Source organism: Lactuca sativa, chromosome 3 (assembly GCF_002870075.4).
Source record: "Lactuca sativa cultivar Salinas chromosome 3, Lsat_Salinas_v11, whole genome shotgun sequence".
Lineage (NCBI taxonomy): Eukaryota > Viridiplantae > Streptophyta > Magnoliopsida > Asterales > Asteraceae > Lactuca > Lactuca sativa.
In genome coordinates, this window is record NC_056625.2 from 5052034 (window position 1) to 5063005 (window position 10972).

At 31.9% G+C, this 10972-nt stretch overlaps 3 protein-coding genes across 3 annotated transcripts; 2 read left to right on the forward strand and 1 right to left on the reverse strand.

Moving 5' to 3' along the window:
- The first annotated feature begins 736 nt into the window (after positions 1–736).
- On the forward strand, positions 737–1600 carry LOC111877623 (glycine-rich cell wall structural protein 1). Its single transcript, XM_023874140.1, has 3 exons — positions 737–777; positions 1111–1304; positions 1389–1600. The coding sequence occupies exons 1-3, from the start codon at positions 737–739 to the stop codon at positions 1598–1600; spliced, it is 447 nt and encodes a 148-aa protein (XP_023729908.1).
- A 4416-nt stretch (positions 1601–6016) lies between these two features.
- LOC111877622 (uncharacterized) lies at positions 6017–6445 on the forward strand. The gene has a single exon (XM_023874139.1). The coding sequence runs from the start codon at positions 6017–6019 to the stop codon at positions 6443–6445; it is 429 nt and encodes a 142-aa protein (XP_023729907.1).
- Positions 6446–8566: 2121 nt separating this feature from the next.
- On the reverse strand, positions 8567–10599 carry LOC111877621 (imidazole glycerol phosphate synthase hisHF, chloroplastic). Its single transcript, XM_023874138.3, has 9 exons — positions 10109–10599; positions 9954–10036; positions 9783–9877; positions 9610–9713; positions 9445–9470; positions 9272–9334; positions 9072–9134; positions 8894–8976; positions 8567–8785 (listed from the first exon to the last, which is right to left on the reverse strand). The coding sequence occupies exons 1-9, from the start codon at positions 10266–10268 to the stop codon at positions 8581–8583; spliced, it is 882 nt and encodes a 293-aa protein (XP_023729906.1). The 5' UTR covers positions 10269–10599; the 3' UTR covers positions 8567–8580.
- Positions 10600–10972: the final 373 nt, after the last annotated feature.

Below are 10972 nucleotides of genomic sequence, written 5' to 3' on the forward strand. Positions count from 1 at the left end.
GCTCCATAATAGGCCTTGAATCCACCATCTTGTAATTGTTAAAATTATTGTCAAGAAATTTCTTACTTGAGGCATCCTCTGCCATGTATTTAGATTCAAGGGCATCTCACATATCTTTTACAGATTCTTGATTTTGATAGATGTGAGAGAATTAGACATACCATTCAGAATGTGCCCACGACAGATGTAGTCATCATTTTTCCATTTGCATCTTCTCCTGGTTTGTTCAAGGGTTTCATCATCTATTAGTTATGGTGCAGGAGTGCTTAAAATATGGACAACTTTTAGTATACAGTAAGAAGGAAATGCATCTTCTTTTGCCAACGACGAAAATCAGTGCCTTCAAACTTATCCAACTTCTTGAATTTGGAAGTCATGTCTTTAACAGATTCTGCCATTGTTATTCTTTTAAAAAAAATTATAGATTTCGAACGTTAGAATTTAAGAGATCAGAAAGAACAATAAATAGTAACTTGGATAGATTCAAGAATCTTGTTTTCAAACACTTTCCAAAATCTATAATTCGTCCCTTTTGCCTAGGGTACACGAATTCAGAAGTGAGATAATCCAAGAATGAACCAATCTGAATTACAGGCCTAATTCAAATTGTGAAACACAGAATACCTTGTTTGAAGTGCTCTTGAGAGATAGAGAAAAAGTTAATGAATAGAATTTTGAGTGTATATGCTGTAACCCTTTTTTGGAACATAAAACATGCTCTAATACAAGATGAAAAATGGTTATTGATAGTTTCCAACAGATTTGGTGCCAAAACAGGTATGTATTAGACATAGCCAACACCTACACCACCGCCAGGGAATCTGCCCCTTGGACCACGGTAGGGGCGCTACCCTACACCCTGCCAGGGGCACTTCCCCTTGGAACCCCAATACCTAGGGGTGCTTCCCCCGTGCTCTGACCGATTAAACTACAATCCCAGAAAATGAGGTGTACAGCCTCCAACACGTATCCCAAGCTCGTATTAATCACTCCGAGTGTGCACCCCGTAATTCCAATATCGGTAAGTGAAATAGAACTCAACCTATCTTAATGGTTATAACAACTACACTAAATCATGTTGATAACACTAATATCACCAACACATTCCAGCAACGGAGGTAGAAGCAAATGCTTTATCTGGAGCTTTGGCATTGGAGCTGGAGCCAACATGGGTCGTGGTAACCTTCTAGGAGGAGCAATTCCTGGGATGAATACGGGTGTCGTCGGTGGAATCGATGGTAGTTTCGGACCTGGTGTTAGGATTCCGATAAGCAGACCTGGTAGCCCCGACGGCGGATCTGGAGGTCTTGGTCAAGGATTTGGTAGTGGTTGAGTTTCTAGAGGAGGTGGGTTAAATGTTGGTAAGGGTTTCGGAAGTGGAGGTGTAGCTGGTAGTAGTGGTGGTATAGGCGGAGATCAAGGGTTTGGTGGTGGTGAGCTTGGCCACAACATTCGACTTGGTGGTGATATTGGAACAGGTAACACCGGATTGGGTAACGCAGTAATTGGTGTGGGGATTGGCGTTGTTATTGGTGGCGGTGGTCTAGGTGGTATTGGCAACGGTGGTGTTGCTGAAGGAGGTATGGATGGGCAGCCGTAAGCTTATGTCCGACGTGTTTTACAAGCACAGGGGTTTTGTGTTTTAATGGAAGATAAATAAGAATTTTTCCATGCATGCATATGCAATTTTCATATTATAATTTATTTTTGTAAAATTTGATGGATCCATGATACAAAGGCGAACAAATCAAGCCATGTAATTCTAGCTCAATTAATAGTAAGATTTTACTAAGTTTGAAAGAAATAACGAATTGCCTTACATTAATCCAAAATACCATATTTTTTATTTATGAAAATTGGTAATAAAAATTTCAAATTTATATAGCTAGCTAATAATTAGTGATAAAACTAAGATGAGCTCGGTTTTGGAACCAAATCAAACTGAATCAGTACCAAAAAGCAGAGAACTGAATTTATAGATATAGAGGAACCGAAAACCAAGCTGAAATACATATTTGGTTCCAATTGATTCAACTTCAACGAATATTTGCTCACATATATACCAAACACTCAGACCAATGGAGGTTGATAATTTTTTTAGTGGTTTCAAAAACACTTTGAATATTTTTCTCATTATCATTGAGGTTTCATGTGTTATATACACTAAGTAAAACATTGAATTCTAAGTCAGTTGAAATTTGTTTGGTTTAACGTGCGAAGTAAATTTTGTAATATTTAACCATGAGAACTTTGAATTAACAAAAATAAATTTAACAACAAAGATGCTTTTTGAATGTTTTTTTTTTCTTTTTTTGCAATAAATTAGGATGGATGATATGTTTTCTTCCATTCACACATATTATACACACTAACACATATCTATTCTAATAAATAAAAATCATTTTACCACTTGTCATTATGTCACATGTGGTAATTTTAGATTAATTTATATTCATATGTCATTTTGTGGTTTTTTCCTATTTTATTAAATTTCATATGATATTTAAATGTAATAAATACATATCAAATTCATTAATGCAAATTTCCTTATAATTCTAAAATTCTAAATCGAACCCAATTATTTTAATTGTTTATTTATTAAAATTATTATTTTAAATTTAAAAAAGAAATGAGCACTTTAATTTTAACAGTTAAATATTTTTCTTTCTTTTCTTATAAATTCAAACTTTCTAAATTTTTAAATATTTATTTTATTAATAAACTTATGTAATAAATGGTTATTACAACTAGTATTATATTACATCCATGTTAACTTTTTCTTCTTCCTTCATCCCCTTTCCAAACTTTGACTAAATTAAAAGGAAATGGTTATATTTGATTATTTTCTTTGGTTCATTTCACACTTAGTTTTAATTAAAAAATATATATAAAGCTTTAAATTTAAATAGTATCAAATTCATACAAAATGGATTTATTTATATCGATTCCTTGAAAATAAATCCATTTTATTCACTTTAAAATGGATTCCCCGATCCACCAAAAATGTGTCAATCAGAAAATGATTCACCTTGAATGAATCCACTTTAAAATAGGTTTGGTATCACCTTCTTTACATGTGCACATAATGGTCACCGCATGGGAGGGTTATCGTAGAATGTAGGACGGTATTCCCATCTTTTTTGTGCAAGTCGTAACGTCTATTACGTTTTTATTTCACCCATACCCTCATCTCCTACCAAGAGTCACTTAAATTGGTTTTTTGTATGCTAAAAACTATAATTGTCAAATAAAATATTATGTTTGTTTAATAAAACTTATAACGATTAAGTACGAAGAAATATAGGATATTAACCTAAACGACATCAAAAATAAACATCTCATATAAAAACCACTCTTTTCGAAAGTATAAGACAATGACCATGATGTTCGAAAATCTGGATCTACAAAAGTATACTTTACCGTTTTCATAATATTTTCGAAGTGATGAATGTTGAAGATGACTTTTTCGAAGTCCTCTATTTAAGGTAATATCCTTTTAACAAAATTGTTCATGGATTAAAAAATTTCCCTTTGAAAATCTATGAAAAAAAATCCTTTAGAATATGTTCAAAAATTATAATACAAATCTTTGAGAAGTCTTTTTGCAAACAGATGTATATTATTCTTTCTTCAAAAATCATGAACTATTTTCAAAATTCTCTTATGACTTTAACTAATATTTTATTTTTATTTTTTGGGGAAAAAAATCATGTGTATTTGCCCTAAGCCCCTAAGAGATTACAAAAACAAAAAATAAAACCAATAAATTAGACATTCATGTCTATATGACATGGCATATTTAGGCTCACAAAATGCCACCTATAATTAGAGTTAAAAGTTCTCACAGATTTTGTTCCAAGATTCATCTCTAATCTTGGCATGGAAACTATTTTTTTGTGACAAATCATCTCATCTGAAGGCTCTAGTGATAGTAGGATCTAGAAGGCTCTAGATATGATCCCTAGGGCAATATAAAAATATTAATGGTTTTCTATCTATTGTTTCGATAATCTTCCAAGTGAAAGTTCTGATAAACTTTCATGCGGATACTCGGGAAAGTGATATAAATTTATTATTAGTTCTTTGTTTCACAATAACCCATTATTATGTGTCATGTCACGTCGGGTTTGTGTCGAGTTGAAACATTAAACTTCTTGAGAGAGCTTGACTCTAACCCACTGTCTAATTAACATATCATGGTGTATCAACATGTTTATTTTTACGTCAAGTTAGATGGTAATGTTTTAGACCTTGTAAATGTGACGTGTCATTTCGGGTTGAAACACTAAATAAGTGGAAAAGGTAGGAGTTGGAAGGTGTAAGGCGAGATCATGAGGAGGAGGTGGCAGACTGAGAATCTAAAGTATGGAAGAGGAATAAAAAACTGAAAAATAAAATTTTGACCTATGATACCAATTACTAAGTCGTTTCCACTTGACAAAGTAACTCAACCAAAGTATTTATTTTATATCTCGTTTTGGATTTGGGTCTTTCTAATTTATCACCAAAAAAACTTGCGTATAAATGAAATCTTATCCATTTAATTAAATGGGTTGAAATCTCTTATCAAAATCCATTAATTTTGTGTTGGGTTCGTATTGATTAACATATTGTGTCAGTTTTTGTCACCTATAATGTTAGGAAGTAATTTCACTTAAGAGGTTGTCGAACAAAAGATATAATTACATTACTAGTTTTCTTAAAATATAATAATCCATTATGTAAAAAAATCAAATATCCTCGTGTCCGAGGCCGATGGTGAAGGGGGGCAAGAAGGGCCAGTGCACACGCCCAGCTTTTTAAGGGGCCCAAATTTTTCTTTTAGTATATTTAATTGCAGCTTAAATTTTCATGCAGCCCAAATCCTGATAGTCCATTAGTCCTAATCGAGAGCTTCAGTGAGAATGGAGCGCATATGTACATTACAGAATACCCAATTGCAACAATCCAGTAGAAGCATTGATCGTTCACGGTTCGTCAATCATCGTCGATTGACGATGATTCAACAGGCAGTAGCCATTCAGCCTTCAGCGACAACCCTTTAGGCACTCATTTGATTATTTGTAATTTTGAATCAAGAATCATCATCAGTTTATCAGGTAATCGATTATCAATTTATCATCAGTTATTCAGTTTAATAGTTTATAATTGAATGATGAAATTGAATCATTACATAAATCAGTAATACAAATCAGAATGTTGAACTTGAATCATTACTAGTTTATCAGTTTATCATAATTCAATTGAAATTGAATGTTGTTTACTTGTTTATTTGATTGACTGATTTAATGTTGAAATTAGATTATCTGATTGAATGTTAAAATGTTGAAATTTGGCTCTAGCTTTGATTGCTGTTTGACATCTTTGACTAATTTGTTTGTTTTTTTCCTGATATATGTATATAGTCGAGTATTGTTAAAAATAATAAAGGTAGTATTGCATTGTGGAATGCTATGCATATGATATATGGTATACTACTTCTAATTTAAGAAGGATAATCGAGAATTGTTTACAGTTATGAAAACTTCAAAGGGTGTTGCTTTACTAAAAATTGAATCAGTCATCAAGAAACCCAATCAAATGGCAAATTAAAGTTGTCAATTGCATATCAATATATCATGTTTATTATCAATTAGATCTGATCGCTAATGGGTTTTGAAAATTTATTCATTATGTTAAGTACTTACTTTGATGGAGGTTACATACAAATTTTAGGTACGAGATATTCTGATTTAATATGTTATTATAATTATTTATAAGTATATCTATGTTGGTGGAGGTTACATACAAATTTTAGATACAAGACATTCTGATTTTGTATGTTATTATAATTATTTATAATAATATATATGCTGGTTCAACTCATAGAACATAAAAAAGCTTTTATGTATTCATTATCTCTTGCGTTATGATTTTTTCCTTGTTTTTTTATTTTTAGTTTTTTCTCGTGCCATTTAAATGCCCGAGACGAGTCGGAAAAAAGGATAATTAATTTTGTTCAAATAAATACTCTACAATGGCTCTTGTTAAACGGGGAGTTCAGGTGCACTCTACACAATGCAGTGCTTGTATTTCCGGATTGGAATCCACTGATCACCTGTTTCTGCGTTGCCCGTTTGCTGTTGATCTCTGGAACCGGCTTTGGAATTGGTGTGGAATCACACCAATGATATTTTCTAGTATCAAGGAGATGCTAAATTATATTGCAACGACTGGACAATGTCCAAAACGCAGAACAACATTACTTTCAATCATTTGTGGTGCTCTATGGGGTATGTGGCGAGCAAGGATCGATAGAATCTTCAATTCCAAATTAAATTCCCCAGAATTGGTGTTTGAAGGAGTTAGAGCTTTGGTTCATGCTTGGATTAAACATAGACATAGGAAAGGAAACTTTGTTTGGGGGAATGGCTTAAATCTCCTTTCTACTTTATGTAATCTTTGATGTTGTAACTTCGGCTCCCTCGAGCCCCTTGTTGGGGGTTGCCTTTTTAATAAAATTTGCCGGTTCCAAAAAAAAAAAAAAATCAATGTAATGTAATTAATGTGTGCATATCACTCGAAAGGAATATAACTATTTTTTACTATGATTTTCTTAACAACGTTTTTTCTATCTATATATATATATATATATATATATATATATATATATATATATATATATATATATATATATATATATATATATATATATACTTCTTGGACAATCTGTGTAAAAAATTAGTCTCCAACATATTTTCATCGAAGTTGTCATCGAATCAAGAAGTGGATATAAATTTCATAAATCATTGTTGGTGTTGTTATCTCCTTAACCATTCACCTAAACTCAACCATATTTTACCACTAACAACTAGATCATAAAGATTGATGCCTTGCAACCCAATCATTTAGAGTGTGTTTAACTGTTTATGTACTTCAAGAATCTGACCTTATTGATCGTTATTCAAGCATTGTAGACCATATGTCGTGCGTCATTTGTCTGCAACAGTTTCGTAGATTTCTTCTTAGGATGATGGATTCTCTTATTTTGATAATCTATTAGGTGTGTGACCTATGTATTACATGAGCTTATTTTTTAAAAAAATAAATATGAAATTTTAACAATTTGAAAAGTTTGAATTTGTAAGAAAAATGAGAAATTTTTTGAATTATTAAAAATAATGAGGCTTTAATGAATTTAAATACATTACATACATACACCATTTTTAATAAATACTTTACATATTAAATGTGGAATTTTAATTTAATAAAATGAAAAATACAATAAAATGACAAGTGGAAAATAAAAAAATTTAAAAATTCTGCAAAATGTTATGTGTCCAAATGAATAAGAAGATGACATGTGGTAAAAAAAAATTTATTTATTAGAATAAATTTGTTGATGAATTTGAATGGTGTTTATGTGTACGTCCCAACACATCTCATTAAGAATGTTTTGATGACTACTTACACTAATAGTGTGTTAGAATCACAAAAATATAAATATACCCTTAAATAGTCTAAATATGTAAAATTAAATGGACTAAATGCAAAAAAGAATTTTCTTAATATCACCCTTTTCCAATGCAAAATTATTTTGAAAACAATTTTATTATAATGTTTTAACGCGTGTCACTTAGATTTTCAAAATTCTATTTATGACATAAAGTAATTTTTTTTAGTAATTTTGAACTTAATTATTATTTAGGAAGTACTTTTTTTTTTTTTGTGAAAAAAGTGGTTCGAAAACTTTATAAAGGATGTTGCTATTAAGATATCTGTATCAAAAAATCAACTTATAGGTAATTATTTTTAATCATCTTTTTCAAAAAACAATGCAATTTTAACCAATAAAAATACATTAAAAACTATATAGGGTGTCTAGATGATAAAATGAGATGTCCCTTTAGCCAACCCCAAACTCAAAATGATTCAAAAATTCTGATTTCCAAAGCACCTTTATGTCAGAATTTATTTTTGAAAATGGTTTTTTCAAAGATTATGAGCATATTTTGATAATTACTGTATTACGTTAGACACAATTTTTTGTTCACTCATCGAGAAAAATCCTTATGTGGTTAAACCAAAGATATGGAATCCACATAAAGGTTTATGGTTCGAATATGTGATATGCCATGGAGTAGGTTAAGAATTCACATATGGATACGTCAAAGATATTTCTAGTGTTCCAAGTAGGTTAAGAATTCAAATATTTCTAGTGTTCTAAGCAGGATAAGAATTCAAATATTGACCCCTAAAGATATTACTAGTGATTAGGATGGATTTAACATGAACCAATCACATCGTAACCATTTTATAGAATTTGGATGGAACCAACGAAAACAAATGATGGATAAAAAAAATAATAAAAAGTAGTTATTTTGTTATGTTACTTCATGGGCTCACTGCAATTAATACTTAAAAAAAAAAAAAGAAGCCTAAAATCGGAATTCGAGCTCGATACAGTTAAAGCCTAGGTCTATTAGAAGTTTCTTTTTAACTGCCGGATTTATATATAAAAAAGTTACCTCAAATTCCCTTTAAATGTTGAAATTTTTTAATTTGTGAAACATAGTTTTGATAAATCTTTTAAAGCTATATCTAGAACATTTTAACAAACACATTTTCAAACAATATCACAAAACTACAGCAACAAAAGTTACAAAAGCTAATCAAAGAAATTAAAGAAAATAAGTTGCAAAATATTTCTTTGACATAATATCTTATTGTTGACACATGGCTATATCCTGCCTTATCTGCACCAGATCTGAAATATTCTGAAGCCACCTCCAAACTAGAATAGTACCTATTTAATATTATATATAATATATACATATTATAAACAGTTATTAAATTCTTCACAACAACATATTACATATACAAGTAGAGTTTAATAACACTTAATAATAAATACCTTCCATTTCCATCAGTGAAATCTCTGATACCACCACCAACTGTAAGTGGTACAAAAACATTCTCTGATGTGTATTTCAATATCTATCAAATTACATAATAATATTATTATTTAGTCAAAACACATGTGGACATTAATTAATTAATAGTTACAGGAGAATGAAAGAACATATATGTACCTGCAACATTGGCAAATCGCCCAGAGGGAAATCGCGAAAGCCTGTGATATTCAAAAAGCTAACCTGCAACATGTTATTGTCACTTGGAATCCACAAATAATCACAACTCAGTAATGGAATGACTCATTCCATTCCATTCTAACCTAAGACCTAATATGTAATATGTAAGAAAGAGACAGAGACAGAGAGTAATTAAGTACCTCATCAGCCCCATCTAAGTAATACTGTCCAGCAAGTTCAACTGGCTTCCCCAAGTTCCTCACCTATCAATCACACCATTTATTTATTCAACAAAATGCTTCTTACAAAAATACATTATCTTCAAACTAAATACTTTCTATCTGTGCAACATTCCAAAGTTATCACTTCAAACCATTAACTGCAACAAACAAGCTTCTTCTGTTTTTTTAAAAAAAAAAATTCGCTATGATTTTTATATTATTAAAATTACCTCGTTATCTTTTGTCACAACCAAGTCACCAAACATTGATTCAATTAACAAAAATATTATTTTAAGTTACAAATTACATCGACTCACCTGGCCCGTTTTCTTCACTTGACTCAAAAAGTAGCTGCAGACCAAGACAAATGCCTAAAAATGGCCGATCATTCTCTATGTAACTGCAAAGTGCTTCAGCCATCCTAAAACAAATTTCAATTTTGTTTGTTAATGGATGAAAGAACATTGTAAATATGATGTGTAAAAGTTACCCGTTGTTGTTTAAGACGTCCATCATTGCAGCAAATGCTCCAACCCCAGGAACAATAAGGCGCTTTGCATTCAGAATGTCCTCCGGTGTTTCCACCTGGACAATATATATTATGGCTTTGTTGTTAATTGTTCATAAACACCATTGCAGAAAGAAGCTCAGAAGAACTTACATCTTTGATATCGAGACCGAGATACCGAATTGCATTTCTAATACTCTGAACATTGCCGGCACCATAATCAAGCAGAGTCACGGCTACACATGCAAGTTAACAAATACTATTAAAAATGGAATTCATATGTAAAACAGAGAGACTGTAGAGAGAACCAGAATCGTCGCCTTCAACAGCGGAAGCGCGGACAGAGAATTTCAGTGGAGATTTGAAAGTGATGTTATTTCTATGCAATTTAAGTGGCGGCCTCCTCCGTGAACTCGTTGAACCAGAAATGGTGGTGAACTGGGAAGAACCGAACCTCGCCGCTTCCATTTTTCCCCTTCCAAATGCTCCGTGCTTCAATTCAAGTCGGGAAAACGAACCAGAAAGAAAATGGAAAACGAATGAAAGCGAAGAAATCACAAACCTCCGGTGGGGTGCGACGGTCTCCGGCCGGTAGCTTCAGGGGAGATAACGGCGGGGGCAGGGGAGGAGTCGAAGGAATCGGCCCCGGAAGAGCCAACGATTGACGAGAATGGAGGCGTCTGTGCTGTGTGAAACGTGTATAAGGGTATTTTCGGCAATTTCTCAAAACGGTGAAATAATTTGTTTTTTATTATACGAACAAAGTAGGAAAGAGACTGTAAAGATTTTTATTTCTAAGTAAAGCTAAAATCACCAAAGTACTTCTGGCTTAAAGTTAAATAAACTGACGTGGCAAGGCACTCCGTTTAGCCTTATATCTTAACGTCACTAATTTCATAAAACTCATAATAATTTATTCTTAATAAAAGACTCATCTAATAGCCAAATGTCATCTTTTAAGTGCTATCTTATGTCACTTATCACACCATCATTCTACTCTCTTATTTTTCCCGCTTAAACTCTTATCTGGTCGTATGGTGTGTCTAGGTTCATTCTCAATTGTAAATCTCATAAAATCATAAGAAATTATTTACGAGATTCCTTAATTTGCGGTATAATTTAAATTTTTAATCACTAAGTAATAGTCTCCAAATTTGAAACCGCTAGCCACA